Genomic DNA, 24,244 nt, shown 5'->3' on the forward strand with positions numbered 1-24,244 from the left:
TTATTGTTAAAATAAACTTGTTTGGTTAATAGGTTTTATTCCATGAACTCCGTTAAGCTGGGCAATAGAACACAACACACACCAAGGGGGTGTTTTACCCACAAAACTAAAAAGTCTGCTCATGTATCTAAAAATATATATATTCTAACTGTAAAGAAAGTCACAAAGGAAGTTGTCCATAAAATTGAACTTTAGCTTCTCCCAAAATCGAATTTCAGATTTTTGGCTGAACACTAGAAGAGTAGCATTGTCCTTTTTAAATGACAAATTCAGTTTCATGGCATCAAAATACAGTACTGATGCTTTCTAGACATAAATAGAACATTCATAGAAATATCGATGAACGTTAAGTGAAATAGATTTATTTTGTATTGTTTTACTCTGAACCAGTAAATGATACAAACACAGAGCATTTAGATTTTTTTAAATTTATTTATGTTTTTCTTTGTTTGCTTAGCCTAGCAGCAATTATAAATGGTCAGTTTCCAATTAGTATATCATACATTCTATTTACTGAAAACCTCGATGATTATCATTTTTCACCATTGTTTAAATAAATATGGTTAAGTAGACCTTGTCATATTAGTGGTATTATTCATATAAAACAAAAATGAAAAGTAGTCAGAAAAAACAATCAAGCATTCAACTATTTATTTTATTTCTTTGACTTTAAATAGGTTATTTTAACTAACCTACTGTACAACACAATACATACGGTTTGATAAAATGACATACAAAAAAAAAACCTTTCTTTCTAAACATGGTCAACTTTACCCCAAGGTCTCAACTTGATACACAACAGAAATTAAACTGGTTAAAAAACAGATGCCCTACTGTGCTACTTAAAACTGTTGAGAATACACAGGGTGATTATAAAGTCTCTTCACTATTTCATTTCGCTGCAGTGGATGTGCAGAGCAATGGGAATTCTTAAGTGGAGGTAGCAAACTAACGTGTTGTTGAGGAACACTGTGCAGGATAATGGGATTAACTGCTTTATATCACCCACATTTGTCTCGAGGTTGGGTCCCATAGTCCCAAATTCAGGACATTAAAAGCAGCACAATGCAACCTTGTGATCGGGTCACAAAACACCTTTGATTAGGCAAGGTCTTTCCAACAAAGAAGCAGTGGCCACTTGTCTTTAAAATAACCTGCATATAGTGCTGGGCAACTGTGCATAGCGTACCCATACTGTAATGTAATACAATACATTATGAAGACCTTAAAAAATACATCCACCCCAGTTATAGGGACAACAAGCCCAGGGGCAATATCTGTCCGTCTACAGAGCAACTCGACTATGTCATTTGTTGAAATACATGCATTTATTTTAATTTATAGTATCAATCAAGCATTAATAGGCATTCCTATTAACAAAAGAAAATCTAAATATATTGAGACACGTCAGACGTTTAATGGAACCTTCAAATGAGACTGGAAACACAGAAACAGTGAAATTGTAATGGTAGGTTTAGTGCATGCTTGTTGGTTTAATTATATTTCAATATCAATGGTATAATGAATATAAGAGGTCAAGGGGGGGAGGAAGTATGGCACACTACGTTTGTGATTACAAGTTTCAAAATAAAAAAAATAAAAAAAACAACTGCATTTTATGTTGTCAAAGACTGAAACTGATTTAAATAAATAATCACAAGTAAGAACAATAAAAGGACGTTGGTGACACTATTGCATTAAAATTACACTGCTGTCAAGTGCTTTTCCAGAAAGCAAAAACTATCTGAAGTTGAAATTACAGTAAAGCAATATTCAGCTTCTGCATGACTGAAACACATGGCTCCAGTCTTCTGCTGCTCCTGAATAGTCATCATTTTCCCTACACTTGCCTTGTTCCCTTACTTTCCACTTAGACCAGGGGTGGGCAATTCCGGTCCTGGAGGGCCGGTGTCCCTCCTGGCTTTTGTTCTTACTGTGCCCTAAATTACTTAATTGGACCAATTAATTTAGAGCACAGTTGGAACAAAAGCCAGGAGGGACACCGGCCCTCCAGGACCGGAATTGCCCACCCCTGACTTAGACCAACAGGGCTGAACTCAGCTTGAGTTAAGCAGAGTTCTCCATTTTGCTTTGTTAGTTGCATTACAATTTTGATAAACGTGGCAGGCCATCATACATGTCAGTTTTACATTTTATCCAGTCCTTTACTCTCTGAAAAGTCGTCTTGTCCTGCAGTAGTATTTCAGCAGCTTTTTTAAGCTTTTCCTCATTCCTCTCCAGATAACGAGTCCCTTCTGTCTGCAACAGGTTCAGTTTTTCTTTCCGGTTTTCATTCAACTGTATATCCTCATTCAAGTGAGGGTTGAAACGGAAATATGTATTTGGAGGCAACAAGGCATCAAGCATTGTGTGAACCTCTAGAATGAAGGGGGGGGAAAAAAAAGATTTAGTTTACACATATTACTCTTGCTTTTTCATGCAGGTTATATACATTCTTTTCCTCCCCAAGCAATGATGTGCAAGTGTGTGGGAGTTGTCTGCAATACATTCTAGTTACTGCAGCTCAGACCTGACATCTGAAACACTTATCTTCTCTGATAATAGTCCCCTGGATTTCTGTAAATGTAGCAAATGTAATAAGAGATAGCAACTAATCAAAAATATCCATGCTCAACCCATCATGACATGTAATATGACTTAATAAATCACAATAATGACTATTAGCTTAGTGATACTTCAAGTCTACCTTTTAATATATCTAAAATCACACAATATTTATTTCTAAATACTCAATGTTCTCAGTAAAAGTGCCATTCCTGATCACTAAATTCTGTCTTGTGAATACATAATGGCATCCAAGCAAAGCACTGTGTGGAATTTCTTTACCAAGCAGGAGAAAACGGAATTTGCAAACTCTAAAAGGAAATATTTCACTTAAAGGAGGAAGCACACTTAGTTAATGTGTTCCACATTATTTTCCCTTTGCTTATTTATTTTTAAAGAAAGGCTACTTATTTGATCTTTTTGGTAAGAAACTATATCTGCACATTAACTGTAGATAAAGCATTCCGTATTGGAAGCCACACGGTTATTATTAATGGATCACAGAGTTACCACTGACATAAACCAACAGGATGTTGTTATGTTGTTTTCTTTCCGATTTAGTTCCGGAGAAGAATAGTCGTCGCAGTTATTATTATTGAGGTGTACTTGCCGCTCGCTGTGTGTTATTGTTTTCTGTAAAACATGGATATTCTGTCAGTTAAGAAAAGGCTTAATGCAAAAAGCTGGTTTTAACGTTGTCTTTATTACGCCGGCCAGAGACCCACACTTACAACTCTATTGTCATATTTTCTACATTTTCTTTAAATTCTCAAATTAATAAATTAAAACCCGGGTATTAAAAAGAGACCCGGGTATAGCTGCATAATTTAAAACCTGACGGGTACTCTGGTTTTTGGGTACCCGTGCCGACCTCTAATATACTTCATTATTTATGTGACTGAGCCCAATTAGGTTGAAAGGGAGCTTTGAAAAGTGCAGGGAATTATGGGAGTTCAATAAAAGCAGGAAAGTCATCACAGCATTTTGGAATTTATGAACTCTTCACTGTAAACCCATCAAGGCTCAGAACAGCAGCCTATACTCTTGAAATGTCCCAAAGCATGCATTAAAAGGCATCCTTCCTGCTGCCTAGAGATACTATTGTACATCTATTCCCAACTATCACCTTTGAGGCAGCACTCTAAGAGAACACTGTATCCCTGCAAACCTGGAACACTTAACTACCATACATTTTCACTCTCCCAAGACTACTGAGTTTTTTAGCAGCTGCTGAGAATAGGTTTGACACTGTGCAACTCCTGGGAAGAGTGGATTTATCAGCCACCTCCTTTATTAACATCGAATGCTTAAAACAACCCTATTTAAACGGTTAATTTAGGTGCTTTACAGGGAGCGCTTTCACAGGAGTGAGTGAAAGCAGGCAGCACAGGATGTTTTATCATTTTGCAGCCAGCTATTGTCTCAAGCAAAAGCCTAGCAAGTTTTGAAGGCCACTACTGACTGCTCATTATTTCAGAAGATGGTTATCAAGACACTTCCACAAGCAGTACCAGTCTCACCAATATCAGTTCAGTGGAGCTTGAAGGACATAAATAACAAAAAAAAACTAGAAAAAAAGTAAGGTCAGGGCAACGATGCATCGACTGTGCATTAAGGGAGTAGTACTTAAAGATAGTGAACTATAATTGTACATGTATAAACTCCTGTCTATATTCTATAGCGTGTTTCTTCCATATACAAAGCACAATTTGAAAAAACAAAACTTAACAGCCTGGGTTATTCTCTAGAATATAAATAACTCCGATGACCTCATCGTCTGCAGGTTTTAATCCCAATGTCAATGACGCCTATAGTCCACAGACGAGGCAAGTCATTTATATCTAGATCACAATCTGAAAGGTTTTAGATCCTGAGTAATAACTTAAACAGCTACCGATAAGCTAGATTTCACTTCCCGTTTGTTTTTTAGAAACATCAGTAACACTCAATTCACCTTCTGTGTCAGTGGCACTGCTGATCACATTAGTTAATTTTGTTTTGAGACTTGTGTAGGTGGCATTGTTCTTGCCCTCACTCTCATAGCGTCCAGTTCCCAGAGATACCAAGCACTGCACAGGGGTATCTGGCCACAGACATTTACACTCATGAATTGCCAATGCAGCTGGGTTGTTTATCAGCAAGCCTCCATCCTGTAAATGAAAAACAAGTAAACAGACGTTACTGCATGAAAACAGGATTCATTTTAACTGTTCATTGACAAAATACATATTTATGAGAATCGTATGACAACTGGAATCTCTCTTCATTGGGATTCAAAACCCTGTCATCGTGCAACAAAAACAATACGTTACAGTGCGGATAAAAATTAAGTCAAACGCAGAACAGAAGCAGTACTTAACTGCCTTTTTTTCTTTTTTGATTAAGAACCAGGACATTACAACAGGGAACGGCTAAAGCACTTGTCATATAGTAGCTAACTAGAGGATGCCTCGGGTATGACTCGGCTCTGTCCCGGGTCTTAATGAATTGGAAGACTGTCCAGGGTTCCCGTTACTTAGCGCCCCCACAGGCCGGGAGGGAGATTTACCACCAAAGATCATTCTATTTCTGTCACAAGGATTCATTTTGCATAGGATAGCCACCTTTTGTGTTATTATGTCATTGTAGCTAGAATGGTTAGTCGTATTTTCTAAACCACGTACCACTCCATAGCCACTGCAACTGTTCTTAAGCAATACAAAGATTCAGTTAATTTGTAAATGTAATACAGTAACAATTACTTTTCAAAAGGTCTAACCGATAGCCAATTCACATAAAACGAATCATGGGATATGTTCCAAGTAACTCATTGCTGGGTGAGAATCGGATATGCTGCACCACTTCTTTGAAAATGCTGCATCTAAACATTAATTATATAGATGTCTGAAAAGCTACTGATTTGCTCTCTTCTTCATTTAATTTTGATCATAATCACCATCACACTGTGCCTTGTTATTATTACACATGAAAATGTAGTTCCCAGATATGGGATCAATATTAGTGTGGCATGCAAACGATGACAAGAACTGCTGAACTGCTATGAATTTCAGGCCCATGTAATCAAATAAAAACATTACAGTTTCAACAGATGGCAAATTAAAGCTGTCTGCATTTTTTTGCAGGTTAATGTTGTGTTTAAAGATTATCAGAAATCACTAAAAAGTGTTTGGTAAAATGTACAATTAACCACAGTGGGTTTGTTAGTTTTTGAACAAGTAATGCCTATAGAAAATCCACCAGGAAGCACAACGAATATGAATGAATACTACAAGCCTTGGCAAAGCACACTTTTCAAAGGTGGTGAACTATGACTTATTTTCACTCTTAGCAATTAGTTAAAAGGTGCACGTCTGCTCGACCAAATAGGCATTACCAAGAACTCATTAATGATATATAAAACAAAAGATCCAACTAAATGTTTGGTTCTCCTGTGTAAAATCAAATGCAGTGTACACCATTTCAATGATGGACTCCTCAATATATACAGGAATCTAATGTAAATCCACTCTTCATCCTTCAACACACTTTTAATATGAATGGCTTGTCGACAAGATTGGAGCATAATTTAACAGAGGTTAAAAGGGCCTGCATGGTTTCAGCATACAGTAATGTATTACGCATTGGTGAAGCGGCTGGTATTTTGAAAAAATGGATTAGGCCCAGGAAAATGGCATTTCAATAAGCACTATATTAAAATACAAAATAGCGGGCGCAAAATACAGTATGTCTGTACTTAAACAAGAGTGAATGATGAAATGTGACAACTACGGACCAGCCTCAAACTAAGCCATTTTCTAACAGACAGGACATCCAACAATCTCAGGTGTTAAACTGGCACTAGCATTTTATACAGAAATAGAAAAAAAAAAAAACCTCAAATACAAAACAGTCAACCAAAACTAAATTCTGGGACGTAGAAAAAAAGGTATTTAAAGCATTGAAGTATTTTGGTCACGAGTTATGGACCCTGTCCAATATTGTTGCACTCTGTCTCACCTCTGAATTTAATTATATATATAAAAGGTGGTTGATTACAAAGTCACATGACCAATTTTAATTGTGCTTTAAATAGTGGCTTTTGTTTTGTAACACCTAAGTGGCAGATATCACATCTCTTGTACAGTATGCTAGAGAAGAAACAGGTTTAATATCTCGGAGACCAATTTAGAATAAAGGGTTATAAGAACACATGTAGTGAAATGTCCCCTTGAACTCAATTTCCGACCTAATATAGCTGCTACAGGTACATGTTGGCCTTAAGACTTTATTGGATTATATGATTTATTATGGATATTGTCAAAGCATAAAAAAAGTTTCCATTTACTCAGGACCACTCTGTGTATCTCTTGCCAACTAAAGGCACAAGCCCCACTATAGTGTGAAACACCTACTGGTACTAAAAAAAAAAAAAAAAAAAAAAAAAAAAAAAATAGATTTCCTTCCTCATTAAAATAAATGTTTTAACTCAAGGACAGAAGCAAAGACGGATTCGAGTTCTGTAGTGCTTTGGCATTATCAATTACTCAATGCACATTTACATTAGCAAGAAACCCATTTTTATCTACAGCTGCAAGAAACAAACAAATTGGATAAGACAGGACTTGATTTTCTAAAGACAAGCAGTGGGTTGTTGCCACTGCATCTCCTAGGCTGGCTTATGCCATTTATGTTGTAAATGCATGCCTCGAATTTTGGGGTACTCTTTATTCACCACAAGTAACTTGTCACTTGAGATGTTATTTTTTGTTCAAATACTGTTTGAATACGCTCATGATTTGCAGCACTCATGAATGAACAGCAGAGGTGTTGACTTTGGCACACTACAACATTGCTTCATGAGATGGGTATTTTTTGGTTCAATCCACCGATGCTAGAACCTATGTATACAGTGTTTAAAAGCCCTAGGGTTTGTTCCTTAATCCCTTCTTTTTCTGATCACTATGCCAGCATTCCAGAATGAGTCTGTTGCAGTTTTACAGTCACATTTAGAAAAGGCTGTGAATCCTGGAGTAAATCTGTCTGCAACTATTTCATTATAACTATTTCAATAAGCACTCCTGTACAGGCTGTGTGTAAAGCATGCATGTTTCTCAAGGATTAGAACCAATGAGGTTACAACCATACAGATTCATAGTTCTGTTATCTTCAGGATTAATTACTTCTCAGTGACAGGTGGTCTACACTTCCCTGAGGCCCCTCATGGCTGGTTCTTCACATCGGCACATTGGACAATGATTTGTGCTTTGAAGGTTTATAATTAAAACAACAGATCCCTGGTTTGAGGGATCCTTTAGCTTTTTTTAAGAAGATGGCAGATTTGTCACCATTATGTTCTCTACTGTATGTCTGCCCAACCTGCTTTATGGTATAGTATGCATAATAGCAGGTGGTAGGGTTGAAAAGTCAAAATGAAATGTGACCTTTCATGAATCAGAAAGGATAGACAAATGGCCTAACAAGAAGACTTAACTATGCAAGCTCAAAACCACTTAATAGACAGCAAAAGTGAATGTTACCACTCCTTCACATTAGTACTATAGATCCCCCACCACGTAAATACAATATTTCAGCAGTGTGGGTGGACAATCAGATGATGTGGTTAAGAATGTCGTACTACATTAGTAGCAACATTTTATCAGGATTGGCCAAAAGTATTTACACCCCCTGGTTTCAGATTCTCTCTAAAAAAAAAACCCATTATCCTTTAATATCTCTCTCTGGGTGTTAATTTACTTACAATGTAAATACCTATTTCTTTTACCATTAGTCCAAAATAAAAGTGACCAATGATGCAATTAGTACAACAAAATCTTAACTAAGACTAAGTACTGATTCCCACAGTGTTTCTTTAAAATGTCTATGATTGTCTTTGTATTTATCACAGTTTTTAGTCTCCACATGCACAAGCGTTTTGCTTGAAGAGATTAAGATTAATGGTTGGGTAAAGAAAACATCTATGTGTGTGTGTGTATGTATAATATATATATATATATATATATATATATATATATATATATATGTATATATTATATATATATATATTTTGGTTTTTGGTTTCTTTTTGATCACTCAATCATTCATCCTTGATCATGACACGCTTGAGTGACTATGTCTGAAGCATATGCACTTAAAATCACCTAATTAGTGAGACAGCTGATTGGACACTGGATATGGAGTGATTTCAGCTGTTTAATTGCAAGCTTGATAGACAAAAGCAATAAAGAAAATCACAGAAAAAAACAAATATGCCACGTCTGTCAAAAGAGCAGCGCCTTCATGCAATCGGCATGTTGGAGGCTGGACTATGGCAGCATACTGTGGCTCGCCGTCTTGGGTGCTCACAGCCAGCAATTTCAAACCTGGAGAAATGGTATAACCTGACACACTGTCAATGACAGGCCATGAACTGATTGACAGATCATTTTGCAGCATCTTCGTGATGTCAATTGTTAATCAGCACAATAAAAAGCCACTGCACCTCCTCTAAAACAGAGTTTGTCATTTTTCGATCACATCTAGTGAATTTTATCCAAATATAAAAGTGATACGTTTCTTTTGATGCTCAAATATGGTTTAAGTCTCTCTCTCTCTCTCTCTCTCTCTCTCTCTCTCTCTCTCTCTCTCTCTCTCTCTCTCTCTCTCTCTCTCTCTCTCTCTCTCTCTCTCTCTCTCTCTCTCTCTCTCTCTCTCTCTCTCTCTCTCTCTCTCTCTCTCTCTCTCTCTCTCTCTCTCTCTCTCTCTCTCTCAATGAAAATCTTTACTTCCTTATTCATCACAAGGACTGAGCATATTTTGAAATCAGCATGTCTGCGCTGCTAGAAGCAACAAACAAAGAGCAACACCCAGGCTTGGATAATCGGTTTCTGGCAGGATATTCTGATGCCTCGTACAACCTGCTAAGCCTGCTGCCTTGCGGGGACACTAAAAGGGAGTCTGACCACTTAATACAGTAAGGGTTAAAAAGACAATCTATAAAATTGTAATTGTTTCACCCAATAAAGATTTATTAAGAGAGGGGGGTGGAATCAGTCAAAATCCAAAGCGCCATTAAATCACAATTAAAAATCAAAGCAAGTCAGCAAAATAATTATTCTGAGGAGACAGAATTCAAACTTCTTTCAAATTAAAAGTACATTTATAGAAAAATAAAAGAACTTGCCTTCATCGTCACTTCATCTACAGTTTAGTTAAGAAAATACACATCATACCACACAGTCTGCTTCATGTATCATAGAGCTGAATACATGAAGCAGAAGCTGAGCTAGATTGATGCCAAATTATTTACATGGAGATATGCATATTTAATGTGGCAGCCTGAATCGGGGAGGGGTATTCTAAAATGTGACATCTGTCTCAGGGTGGGTATAATAAATAATAATAAAAAATTAGCTTAAAATGACACAATAAATTTGTCACCATACCTTAATTTTAGTTCTCTGGTAAAAAAAGCGAAGTATTTTAAAGATAATTCTACTTGCAAGCTTCAAAAATACGACAGAACAAAAACCCTGAAGCTTTTCTTTGTGAATCCAAGAACAAAATAGATCAGCGAGCTACTTAAATCCCAAATTTCTTCAATTCTGGTGCCTGCCTTATATACTTAACTAAACCATGCAATCATATTTTTAAATCAAACAGCAATAAGACAGCAAGAACAGTATGACAAGGGAACATAGTATTTTAAGAATGTTTGTTTCAACAACAAAAACCTTGGTTGAGCAGAGAAACACTACAAATAATACCACTCACATACACAGATCATGTTTATCACATATTCGTTAGCATTGTATTCAATATGGTTGATCAAATGAAAGCTATCCTTGCACCACATAATTGTGTAAACTGGTTCACTTCACTGACCTATGACCCAAATGTCACTGGTTCAAGTTCTCAACTCAAGCTGCAAACGCAGGAAGGAAACCAAATTCTGTTCAAGCAAGTGAATTCATATTAGTGAAAGTGGGGACAGTGCCCCCAGGCAGGGAAAGTAATCAAACAGCTCAGTGTCCTCCTCTTTAGGGAGTACAGATGGTCGTTTCAAGCTGTGCCCTTAACCACTGCATGTAAGAAAATAACTGACCTGAGTAAATGTAAAATGGGTTTTAAAAGATACGTACAAAATAAAAAAAAGGATTGTAGGATATTGATTTACTGCAGGAGGTAATGAGGAAAAATAAATACCAACAACATCGGTTAGTACTTTAACAAAGGATGTTGGGCTGCATTAAAATGGGCTTTTCATTATATTACGGCATATAAATAAATGTATCAGAAAAATCACATACTGTAAGACAAGTACTGAAAAACTATACAGCACAGATTGTCAACCTTTTGCCACGCTATTTTAGTTCAACATTAAACTGGGTTAACATAGTTTTCTTTTAGGGACAGAAATTCTCCTTCAAAATTCAAGTGACCCAATTAATATTAAAATATGGGAGGGTATATTTAAATGTTTCTGTCAGTGTTGCATCTCGGCCTTGAGTGACCTGACAGCGTTCACCTTCAACTGCAATCTGCCTAATTTGGCCACCATTCATTAGTGTTAAAAAAAAAAACAAAAAAAAAAAACACAACAATAAAAGAACAGGGTAAACAAACAAGACTTGTACACTTGGATCTGTTGTTTTAATTATCTATAGTACACACACACAGGTTTCATTTTTAACTAATTGTAATTAGCATGTAAATTCTAATTAATTATATGCTTATTTTCTGTGGGGTGATGCATTAAATGTTAATGTTCTTTTTGCACAACAGCGCTGTGTTATTGTTTTCTTCACATTAGAGGGTTTGGTTTTGTTTCTGAGATCTAAAACCTCTTTCTAGAGAGACTGAGAGTGACACAGCCAAGACTAATGCTTGAATGCCTACTTAGTAGAATCCATAGTAACCATTTTACATCAGTGATTCTGAGGACATGACTTGCATTCATCATTGACTGTCTCTGAGACACAAAATGGTCCTTTTAAATAATGCAAACTAAAAGGATCTGGGGCTAAGGTTTCCTAATATTTTGGTGGCATAATATACGTTTAACACGTTTCAAACACTGGTACTCCAACTGACATAATATGAGGCAACGAAGATGGCACACATTGCTCATTACTGCATTCCATGTCTGACCTTTCCTCTACATGTGTCATATTTAATAGATACCAATTGCTTCACAGACAGAAGTAAATGAAGCTCACAAGCCTCTTTCTGCCATACTTCTTAATGAATATGTAAGACATCTACAAAATAATCCATACACAACAGGGCTCGGGACATGTATTTACAGTAAGGAATAGGTCAAAAAAACAAAAGTATGGTCTCATGTGTAAAAATCTCCTCTTAGAGTCCAGCAACCATTACCCTCAATACAGTATAATACCACACACAAAGGCAAAAATATAGCATACTATAGCTTTTGAATTCTAGTTTTTCTTTCTGCATGCATGTTAAAACTAAAGCATTTTATAACCATACATATACTGATAAGACATGTAATTTATTTAACAGTTACATTTTAAAAATAAACTAACTTCTACTAAAAGGACAAGGGTACTGGGAGGCAATACAAAACTAATCTAATGCTTGGCAGTATTTGATATGCCAATATAAGCACAATGAATTTGCAATGAGCTCTTATCTGGCAACAGTGTGTTATGTGGAAGAAATGTAAAAGAAATAGTTCCGGCAACGAAGTCATGCAAAAAAAAACAAACAAAAAATAAAACACAACACTCCACAGCAAGATTTGTTTTCCAAGTAGTTGCTCTATGACCGGAAGGGATGCAAGCCAGTGAACAGCTTCCAAAGCCAGAATGCAAAACCATTGCTAATGATGTTTTTCTTTGAGAGAAAATTTAATTGGTACAATTTAAGCACACTGATTAGCACTTCAGAAATTGAATGGGAAGCTTGATGAGCAGACCACCTTACTCTCTAATGTATAATGTTATCCCATATATTAACTAACTCAACTAAAATGGGCATGTTTAAACAGTACGTTCTTGACAGCCAGAACCATTGCTGTGTGCAGTGAGCGCATCAGCAACTATAATTAAGCAATTCAACTACAAGCTGTATCAAGTGTATGTGGAGAGAACTTCCCACAAAATAAAATCTGAGACAGAGTCAAGGTGTTTAGGTATACCAATTTTATTTATATATTTATTTCAGGTCCAAGATAAAAATAATTAAAAAAGTCAGGTCTGATTTTTGTCCTTTGTGATGTGTGTTTATTAAAACTGTTAGTGTCCTGTTATTGCAGGAGAACGTGGAATATTGAGTACAGTTTGTGTTTCCCTCCTGGAATTCTGCTTCTATATGAAGAAATAATCTCAAATGATTGATGAGATATTAGCAGTTTAAATAGTGGTGGAGCACACAGCGGCAGAATGACAACTGCATACAAGCACCCCACTTAGGGATGCTCAATAAATTACTACAAAATAAGGAAAATAAATATATTATAACTGCCAGGCTTGAGAGTTGTATTTTAATGCACTGCAATTTTAAATTTCACTGGACAGTTTCCACTAAAGAATAGATATTTTGGAGCAATGCTGAATATGTTTATTTCCTTTATTTATTGAAAACCAATGGAATAAATCTTACCAGACGGTTGGTAAATTATTAATCATGTTCTTAATCACACATATATAATATATATATATATATATATATATATATAAAAAAAAAAAAAAGCAGAACGGGTTATTAAATGTATTCAGCTCACGAGGGGAGGGGGTGGGGGGGTGGTGGGTTCTATCAGCTGCCGGGTGAATTCCCAGCTCTCCAGGAATCCATCACGTATTCTCTTTCATTCTGTCTATCCACCTTTCTGAACCTTGAAGGCATTGAACTGTAAACCACATGTCATTGACTCAAGATTAGAAACGGGGGGAGGGTTCAGCTAGTGTAACAGAAATATTGTATACAATAATAATAATAATAATAATAATAATAATAATAAAGAAATAATTAAATAAAAATACTACTAAAGTCTTTATTATTGTCCATAAATTGAAACTCACCGTTATATGATGAAATAGGTCATTGTATTAATTATGCCATGTCCTGTCAAACCTGTTTAATATCACTCCGGTTAACACCAGACTATGCTTATTATTGCCACATTGAAATGTCACTCAATAGGGACAACCGCTCGATCTCATCACTCTGATTAGTATCACACTCTGTTTAATATTAATCACATTTGTCTTTCATGCACCCCAATTAATATGACTGTGGGAAATTAAAAGCATTTGTTTAGAATGTTGCAGTGCAGTATTTTGTTTATGTTTACATTTGTGTTATGTTTTTAAATATTACAATAAAATAACTTAAATATGAATTTTCAGTTATTAATTGTATTACACCATATTTTGAATACAAAATATCTCTGGTAATAATTGGAGATCTCTCCAATTATTACCATTTTAGTCCCAGACTTAAGACAAGCACAGGGTAAACAGAGAAAATGATGCTTGATGGTTCTACCTGATGCAGGTCGTTTCCCAGAACAAATTCTTGGAAATAGCCAGGTGCGGCAGAGGAGGCTCGGAGAGCCTGCCAGAGCTTGTGGTGGCAGCCTCCTAAGTAGTGTGATTTCACTCCAGGGGGAAGGTTGTAGTTCCTGAAGACATAAGCTTTCAAAGGTGTTCCTCGATTCACTATTGTACTCACTGCTGCCACCTTGTGGGGAAAAAAAAACAAACATGTTACCACCACTACACCGTTAAAGAACAGCAGTAGTTGTATCACTATGTAACTGTGCAGATGTTTTGGTTTGGTTCTGTTTCATTGGTAGCCATGGCAACTTTCTGCAAAGCAAGAGCTGCCGAGACCTCTTTGCTATTGTCCAACAGCCTACTTGACTTCATTTCTTAGAGGCACTTTTTTAACAGAGCAGGTTGAAGGGCAAAAACAAGGCTTGAGGCATAGTGCTCCAATGACCAGGACATAAATGTGTCTTTTAGTCAACGGAACATTTTAATTGGAAGCTTTGTCAAAAACAAGCAAACTACTATTTATGAATGGAAATTGCCTATAAGTAATTTTTCCAGTATTTTATAGATGACTCTCAATCTCCCTATTAACACACAAGCATTTTTTCCCCCCATGAATTAGAAGTACAAAGGCCCTTTTGTAAAATATCTTCAATTCAGTTCATCATCCCTAGTCAAGAGTAGTTCTTTTTTTTTTTTTTTTTTTTAAAAAAGATGTTTCTTATGAAAATATCTAAGAAAATAAGAATCTCCTACATGTTATTTCAATACAAACCGAGGTAAATGTCTGTTATGACCCGGTGTGAACATGTTGTACAGCAAGAGTTTATTAAGAAAGTAGTTTAAAATTTGAACACACACACACACACACACACACACACACACACACACACACACATACAGACATTTTAAATTGTGCTCATGGATCCTAATATCTCTTACAACATGTTAAACTGTTCAATGTTTAAAACAACTGGATTACCACCTATTTTAAAACCTTATTGCATTCCCAATAACACTTCATATTTACATTCCCTTTTTTAAACTTACTAAAGAGAAATGTTATTCAAAATGTATTGTCTTGTTTTAGGAAACAATATTAAACTTAACTTTACAAAACACTAAAAACAAAAATATTGAAAAACAAAACCCGATCATACCATACACCTCGTAATAATGTGCAAGTTGGCTGCCTCCCAATAACTGTGATTTAAAGAGGCAGTATTAATTTCCCTGTCAAGGAACAAGTCAACGGTCTCACAATTCTCCCACAGACCTAAATTAGTAATGCAATGTTTTAATCAAACACTGCATCATTTAGTTGGTTGCAAAAACAACATCTTGAAAGGGAAATATAAACATATAAATAGAACAGTTTCCTTAACCAGTTGGAGAAAACTGAATTTTCAACTATGGGATTTAACAGAGTTGTAATCAAATTATTATGGATGCCTGGTAGGTTGATGCCTGTAAAAAAAAAGCATGTAGCTGAATATATTTGCCTTCAGATAGCCATGTGTATTCAACGCCTTTTAAACGTGGGTACAAAAAAGAACTGTTCTAATGCTAAAGTTCAGGCCTTTGCAGCGGAGGGCAATTACCTGTTAATTGTATTTCAATTAGTTTCTGTTTCACCAGTGTATAAATAATTTGAATGAATTAGGGAAGAGATTGTCCCTGCCCTCACCCCCCAAGTCTGTAATATCCAATGGGCTTCATTATATTAACTCACCTTTGGACATTTTGCATTCCTAGCAGTTTCTATCATGAGATCAGATCCTATTCTTTCCCTGTAGAAAATAAAAATACACCTGAAAAGGGAACATCATGGACAAGACTTACTTAAAATATTAATCAAACAAAGACAGAAATTAAAAAAAAACATAAGTACATAGGAAAATTAGAAAAGACAGAAGCCCACTGTCCATTCGTTGTTCAGAAGCATGCATACTGATTGGATGAAAGAATCACAGAAGACAGAAGACAGATTTGCACTAAATACAAAGCCAATATCTGAAAGTAATCGCCACCATTTTAAAATTAAGTCACAAAATTGCAAAACAGTATGGACGTTAGCTACCAGCTTGTTGTTTGCGTATGAAGTCTGTACTGTATCTGAAATGGTTTAAGAGATACTTCAGCGTGTTCAACACATGGCAGAGGTGGATTTTATTACCTTGAAATATCTACTATAGGAGTTGTTGGGGACAAATAACCTATTCGAAAAATGACTCTACCAAACAGCAATTTATGTACCCAGATAGGTCGAACCAGAACATGAAGACTTACTTCAATATGGTTTCCCATATTTCACTGTCATAAAAGGCATGGCTCCAGCCCATCTTCACTGTCCCAACAATGACATTCTGCTTGAACACATCAGAGCCCAGCCTCCTGTACAAATCCTCACACTCAGCAAGAGGAATCTGGAACAGCCCCAGCATAAAGCCTAGTATAGCCCCTGGAAGGTACATAGGAAATCTGATGCAGCAAATATTAACACAGTTCAACAAAGTCAATAGAATGGGCTTCACTTGCATGTGGTGTTACTTCAGAAGAAGCTGGCTTTGTTTATCTTTCTGTTCCTACAGTCTTTACATTTTTAACAAGTCTCAGGTCAATGTCTAACTGTTAAGAGGCACAATGCCCTCCACAGCAGTGTTTCTCAACCCTGGTCCTAGGGGCCGGCTGTGTGCTGGTTTTCATTCCAACTCGGCTCTCAATTACTTAACTAGACCCTTGATTGAACTGATCATTTGCTTAATTAGATCTTTAAATTGTTTTCAGCTGTTAAACAGTTGCAGAGTTCAAGTTACATATAAAATGTTACAGCTAACTTGAAATCTGCAACTGTTTAAGAGCTGAAAACAATTTAAAAGGTCTAATTAAGCAAATGATCAGTTCAATTAAGGGTCTAGTTAAGTAATTGAGAGCTCTGTTGGAATGAAAACCAGCAGACACAGCGGGGCCCCAGGACCAGGGCTGAGAAACTACAGGGTACCTGGAGTACACATTTTATTTTTATATCTGGTGTTGAAGGGGTTAATGTGTCCATCCTCAGTCATCTTGACATTTTGTCAGTTACAAATGTTGTAAAGTTTGCCCTCTAATGTTCAAAAAAGGAACTGCATCTTAATTTTAAAAAAGTATTATATAGACTATAATATAGTATATATTGTATGTAATTAACACAGTAAATAAAACAAAAATCAATACAATACCAATAAAAACCCTCTTCAGAATAAAATCAACAGAAAATAAATGATAAATGTGGGGACAACCTGGATTTGATGGATTCAAAAATCTTGTTGCAACATACCAGTGCTAACGCCGCATATATAATCAAACAGCTGATAAATTGGCTTTCCAGTCAGCTCTTCCAGTTTATGCAGAGTCTGAAGTGCGACCAGTCCCCTGCCGTAACCACAAAAACAAAGATTAGATGATAATATTGCATATATAAGAAAGCTAATTATCACAGCAGGGATTACATCTGTATGTATGTCAACCTAGAACAATAATAAGGTTAATTAATATGAATGTATGTTCATACAAATAAGAGCTATAGTATCATCAAAGTATATGCTGCTAACAAAATAATTGAAGGCTTGAATCGGTGAAAATAATTGACTGTTCGAGTGCGTTAAATACATGCAATCATGGAAAATAAATAGAAACCTTTTTAGGGACTTCAACAATTAGACAACATTGTAGACTATTTTTAACGTTGGATTAAAACACAAAAAGTAGTACTCACACAGACTACTATTTTTTTTGTAATATAAATACGCCTAATTACATTTTTTTTAAATGGAAATCAGAAAAAAATTAAATGGAAATCAGAACAAAATAACAAGGATTCCATAGGGCCCTATTAATGGTAATTGACTTGAAGCAGTTAAAAATATCAATGCTGGACTTGCTGTCAACTTTGAGAGGTTTCATGAAGAAGAAGCCGAAAAACATCAGGCACCGGAAAAGCAGCAAATGATACTCATGCGTGAAGCTTCTGGGAGTTTGAGTATCCTTTACCAAAAATAAATAGCAAACATGTTTATATATATATGCGCTGTAGTCAAATAATTGACTATTGAGAGGGCAGACAGTGCTGTGAACTTTACCTTGTTCCCCCACCATCAATGGAAAGCACTCGAATGCCACGCCCTTTCACTGGGTCTATGTATCCCACCAAAGACAGAGCCTCTCTGACAGCAGCCTGCAGAGTCTCATCACTGGCCTGTCTTAGTCGCAACAAACAAGGAATGACCTTCTCCTGATAACAGGAAGAAGAAAATATTACAACCTTTCCATTTTCATTTCTGTATTTTACATACTTAGGCTAAACACTAGACCGACACTGTTTTGTTGTTTTGTTTTTTTTGGAATTTTTCTGGTACTTCTGGTAAACACAACTATGGTCATTTTTGGCCTTCATATACATTTCAAGCAGTATTTGTCACAGCACTTAGAGTGAAGTTAAATAATGCAATTGCTGTAATAAAAGCTTGACTGCAAGTCTGCTGGTAAAGCCTTTTGTGTCATGGTCTTGGCCTACCTTCACGGCTACACCTTTGGTTTCTGGGAACTCTAGTAGATGATAACTCAGTTCCTCAACCCTGTTGATATAGACCTTTACATCAGAGGCTCTCTGTAGTGCTTGGACTAACGCTCTGGTTCGGTTATCCACACTGACTCTTGCAATGATCTGAGGAAGAAAACACATCAAACAAAAACACAAATCAGCAGATTTAAAAGACCTTGAACTAAATATGTATATGCTTCCTGCCACCCACGTAAAAAAAACAAAAAAAACAAAACAAAACAAATATACAGTAAATTAAAATTGGCAGTACCATTATTATTATTATTATTTGTTTATTTAGCAGACGCCTTTATCGAAGGTGACTTACAGAGACCAGGGTGTGTGAACTATGCATCAGCTGCAGAGCCACTTACAATTACGTCTCACCCGAAAGACGGAGCACAAGGAGGTTAAGTGACTTGCTCAGGGTCACACAATGTGTCAGTACCATGCTTTGAGTACTGGAGTCCTGCAAACTTTGGCTTGCCAAGCAACTGCTACATTTTTGCATCTAATGATACAATGAGTGCTCATGAAATCCATAACCTTAACTGTCAGATATCAAACAGCTTGAAGCCACAACACACACACTGTAGTGGCAATTCATAAAGAACCTATTCTGTGGAAACCGGCCCTTAGCTTAAATATGAAAACAATCAGGATTATGTTAAAAGAAAATTGTTGTGATGTGGACAACATAGGATACAGAAAAGGTAAAGTAAGCAAAGTGTTTCTTGTAAACACTGCACAGGGTTCTGTAACACTTTAAAAGTACAGAGAAAGAGCGACCCACAACCTACCTTTTCTCTCTGAAGTGAGAGACGCTTGGCTTTGTCATCTGAAGTCTTGGGCTCCTTAACATTCACTGTCTCCTCCTTCTTTGCAGTCTCTTCCACTGCTGACTGCAGCGTATGTTTGGCTTCTGCAATACTTTGAGGCTCGGACCGAAATCTCGGTACCAAGGTGCCGAGATAGCTGCCCATAAATGCCTGCACACTATTGGTAGAGTACGACAGGACATGGGCTATTCCCTTTTTAGGAGAAGTTGGGACAGCAGCAGCAGGTGTGGATTCAGAAGATACAGCTGAATTTGGAGATTTGATGGTATCATCTTTATCAGGCTTTACTTGATCCATGTCTGTTTTGCCCCCAAAATAAACATTCACGTGAGTCGCTACAAAATTGTAGGTTTCACCAAAATTTGTGGTAAAGTAGCTAGGATGGAACAGATCTGGTTTTGTACCTTTAGCAGCTGAAGAATCTCTGGACGTTTTCTGATCCAATTTATTATTTGCAGTACTTATGGTGGATGCTGAATTTCCATGAGCTAGGATGGATTTCTCCAAGGGCTTCTTTTCGTCTTCAAGTTTATTAGGTTTTGGATCAGCAGCAACCGACGCAGGTTTGTCAGAATCTTCACATTTAAACTGTACTATGGGTTCTATTTCCTTCCTTGCTGCACTCGCGCTTGGCTTCAGTCGGACAATTTTCAACAGGCGCTCGGTATGAGTGCTGCTGACGGCTTTCGAAACAGAGTCCAAGGTGTTCTTGATTCGAGACATGCAATGGCTCAGGCTGGTTGATCCACGTGATAATGAGGTACTGAACTGGGAAATGTTAGAGTATAAACCAAATTTGCTCCTGAGGTAACTTCCTCTACTAAAAATGTTGTTTTTTGTGCATTGACTCTGCTTCAAGTATGCTACTTTACCACCGAGTGGTCTTCGGATGTGAAGGATCCTGGTCGGATTTATCCTGGAGTGGATGCTGGTCGACTGTAAAGATGCTCGCCTTTGACCCTGACTGAGCCACAAGTTTCCCGCCCTGCTCAGAATATACAAATAGGTATCTACAATCGAACTCAAAGTCATTCCTTAAGAGTCTGGAGGCCCTATTATTGTCTAAACAATTCTAGTTCACTGTCATTATCAACATAATCTTCCCTGTACGATCATACAGCATTTTCTTCTTCTTCCAAATAACATCTGCAATGAAAAGAAGATCACATAATTAGGGTTAAGCAACAACTGTTCCTCATACTGTTATTTATTTATTTTAATTAAATTATTCACATGTTCAAGTACAATCTTATATACTACTGTATATTATAAACAGGCATCCTATATTCCCGGAAAATATAGGTGCACACATACTGTATGTTTTCAATGGTCCTAAACATTTGAAAAAAAAAAAACTATTACACTATTATACTATTACAAAAAACACTATTACACATCTTCATTAACAATTTAACACCATTTGTGAATGATGAGGCACTGTGCCCGATACAATACATTCTGTACCCTGTGTTTGCATAGTCAGACAAACATCAAGCTGATCTCACATAAAAAAAGGAAAGAGATTCAATCAGGGCACATATGATGCAATCACAATAAAACAATAGAAGTGTAAAGTACTTTAGATAGTTCAGCATAAAAGCAATCAAAGTTTCCAAGGTACTTCAAAACCACAAGAATGGTGGCGCACACACACAAGTATACCCAAGAGTAGTGACACTATATTTTTAGTGCAAAATGTAGAGACACCAGAAAAAAGTGCACATGTGGGAAAATATAAGAGACATTTTGGTGTCTCCCTAATGTTTATGGCTTTGGCTTATCAGTCTGAGGTGGCCCAAAGATAAAGGCAATGTGCTTAGAGTTGTATAGAGCATTTAAAAAAAAAAACAAAAAAAAACAAATCATAAAACTGTCATTACAACAGGAAAACTGAGCCAACCCCAACCAAAACTGCATGGCTATTTCACCCCATCTTCTCCTGTTTGCTGCAAGATGACCCATGCCCATCAAAATCTATATCAGTTTCTGACTGGAGTGCAGCAGAACTGATCAGAGCAAAAATAAACCTGCAATGTAATCCTCTTTGTAGCCACTCAGCTGTTCCCCTCCAGACAAGAAAGGCCACATTCTGAATACAAAGTTGCTTTCAATGCAATTCTTTGTAATACCCTGTGATTGTGCTCTGAAATCTTTATCATAAAATTACACTCCTGTTTTGTTTTTTTTGTTTTATTTTTTTAATAACTCATTTATGTAATTTAAAAAAAAAAGTGTATTTAATTGTAATTTTTTTACAAACAAATTTTGATTTTTGTTTTGGAATATAAAAACTCATTCATATCTGTCCAAATCGGTTTCAATTTACTTGCCTTATAATAAATTTAAATTATGTCTAATTTGAAACTTGCACACTAGTTCAGGGGATGAAAATGTCTTTCAAAACAATATACTAACATTTTTTTGGAGACTAATGTATCTGAACTTTAAAATCTGGAAGTGTGCTGCATCCCTGAAATCAACCAGTGTTGTTCTATCAGAACCCCACACAATGCCCTGCCTTGCTCTTTCAGATTACTTTCTGCCAGTTACTAACTGAGGATGTAATAAAACTGCAAGAAACTGGGGATGCATTGAAAAAAAACTATTTCCATGGCGTATCATTGCAAACCCCTTCTAATGATGTCGATTAACATTAACAAGGCAATACAAAAGACTTAAAGACTAGTATTTATATAGATGAAACATGTTAAAATGTCAACCAGGACAACAGTTTAACAAATTAGTAATGTGTCAGTAATGGAAGGGTGTAACTAACCAAATAAAACAAACAAAGAAATATGTTTAAAGGAGCTGCTCAACATTTCTCAAACTTCTCATTTAAAATAGCATTTAAAAATAAAGTTGTGGACCTCAGAAAATTCACAAACTATAAGCAGCAAAAAAATACCTTCTTATAATGAGCTGGAAAGCACAAATTGTTTCATTCCAAATGAATCACACAATTCATGTATGGGTTCATCAAAACAACATTTCTTTAAGAAACAGTACAAGGCCAGCAATAAATAACACTATCAGTAGTGTGGCTTTTTTTTTATATATATATATATAAACATGTTTACAAAATGGGTTTATTTCTAAAATAGGCACAAGACAAATGTAACAAAACTGGCCTATACCTTAAAAAAATGAATCAAATTTAATTATTCTGTTCTTCTTCCAAAGTACTTCTGTAAACTTCTGTAAGGTTGTGCAGTCATCATTGGGTAATTTTACTTGGAATAATCCAAAAACAAACCACAAAAATAAAATTCAGATACTAGTAGCTTCTTATTCGGATATGTACTCCCAAACATGCAGTTTACAATGTGGGAAGAAGTTTAACAAGCAGGTGGTGAGATGTCCACCAGGAGACTGAAGGCTAAACAGAGCGTTTGGTTTGTGTTGCCAAACACAATACGTACTGACGATGGTGAAGTTGGCTTCTTATTCGCATCCCGCAAATGTAACACACATTAAATACTGGGGTACTTCAACTATTAAACCGCTTGGGCCGGTTATTTCAAAGCTGATTCTCACAGTGGGGGAACCCCTCTACGTCACCCATATGTATTTATTCTGGCCCAAAACAAACTTTGTTACAAAAACTGCGGGCAAAGCAAAAAATGGCACAGATAGCAAGTTGACATGTTATCCAATAGCAATGTTACCATTGAAATACCCCAGTTACTTATTCAATGTGGTACATTTGCGAATAAGAAGCTGGAATGCGAAAAAGCTGGTTGAATAAGAAACCAACTTCAACATCGTACCGAACTGTGTGTACAGCGGGCTCGAGTTTACAGATGTATGGTGCGTTCAAAAAAGTGGGCCACAGTGCATCAAGTAAACACACAGAAAAAAAAGGAACATTTTGAAAGAAATGTATTCCATGGTATTTATGCATATATGTAGGTTTTCTTACTAGAGTCAATGTATCAGCAGTTGATACTCGCGTAGTTTAGTTAAGAAAAAAGGGTATTAGTAACTTTTAATGGGATACTGCTGTTTACTGATGGCATGTTATGCTTCACCTCGCTAAACGTTCGATGTATGTATTTAGTATTTCTATCGATACATTAAGCTTCCAGTACTGGCATATCAATACTAACATTGAAACTGCAACTTAATCATAACATAAAATGTCAACAAGCCATCATAATCTTCAGTCCCCTGGACAGAGAAAAGACAATACAACAAAAAACGGACTTACCACTGCCGCTGTGTTTCACAAACACTCCCTATTTTTCTGCTTGCCCGTCTCGTTTTGTACAACGTATTATTATTTAGTTTAGATTAAAGTTCACTAATATATTGCAAAACATTGCTTTTCTTCCTTTCCCAGTTCCCGTCTCCTAAAAACATAAAATCACGTGATCACATACGGTTATTGGATAGGGCATAGCGCTGCAACGATAAAGAACTCAAACTGCGATTGGTTGATACCGACAGGCCACTGGCTGATTCACCAATGCTGGGAGGATTTCTGACATCACACCCATATTGTTGCGATGCGTCAGTGGCACAGGGGTAACTGTGGGGCAAAGAAAAATGTGTCAAAGTATAGTACAGACATTTCAAAGAAAGTAACCCAATACGTTTATTTTTAATCGCCGCTTTCTATAGCCCATGCCCCCTTGAACAGTATCTTAGACTTGAGTTTGAAACAAAGCACATGACTTACTAAATGGAGTGCTTCAAGAAAAAAATGTATACCAGTTAAGTCTGTGCATCTTGCATTAGTAGAATTATATATATATATA

At 36.3% G+C, this 24,244-nt stretch overlaps 1 protein-coding gene across 3 annotated transcripts; it reads right to left on the reverse strand.

Moving 5' to 3' along the window:
* Positions 1-1,967: 1,967 nt before the first annotated feature.
* On the reverse strand, positions 1,968-23,930 carry LOC117419995 (calcium-independent phospholipase A2-gamma). Of its 3 annotated transcripts, none has more exons than XM_058985781.1 (10): positions 23,695-23,930; positions 19,446-20,630; positions 18,619-18,768; positions 18,185-18,336; positions 17,383-17,477; positions 16,353-16,524; positions 15,796-15,874; positions 14,056-14,250; positions 4,520-4,715; positions 1,968-2,378 (listed from the first exon to the last, which is right to left on the reverse strand). In XM_058985781.1, exons 2-10 carry the CDS (start codon positions 20,514-20,516, stop codon positions 2,104-2,106), a joined length of 2,385 nt encoding a protein of 794 aa, XP_058841764.1. In that variant the 5' UTR covers positions 20,517-20,630; positions 23,695-23,930; the 3' UTR covers positions 1,968-2,103. The 3 variants fall into 3 exon arrangements, with proteins under 3 accessions (XP_058841764.1, XP_058841765.1, XP_058841766.1); XM_058985782.1 differs by lacking the exon at positions 23,695-23,930 and adding an exon at positions 22,622-22,727; XM_058985783.1 differs by having other exon boundaries at positions 1,970-2,378; positions 15,796-15,853; positions 23,695-23,929.
* Positions 23,931-24,244: the final 314 nt, after the last annotated feature.

Source organism: Acipenser ruthenus, chromosome 14, assembly GCF_902713425.1.
Source record: "Acipenser ruthenus chromosome 14, fAciRut3.2 maternal haplotype, whole genome shotgun sequence".
Taxonomy (NCBI): domain Eukaryota; kingdom Metazoa; phylum Chordata; class Actinopteri; order Acipenseriformes; family Acipenseridae; genus Acipenser; species Acipenser ruthenus.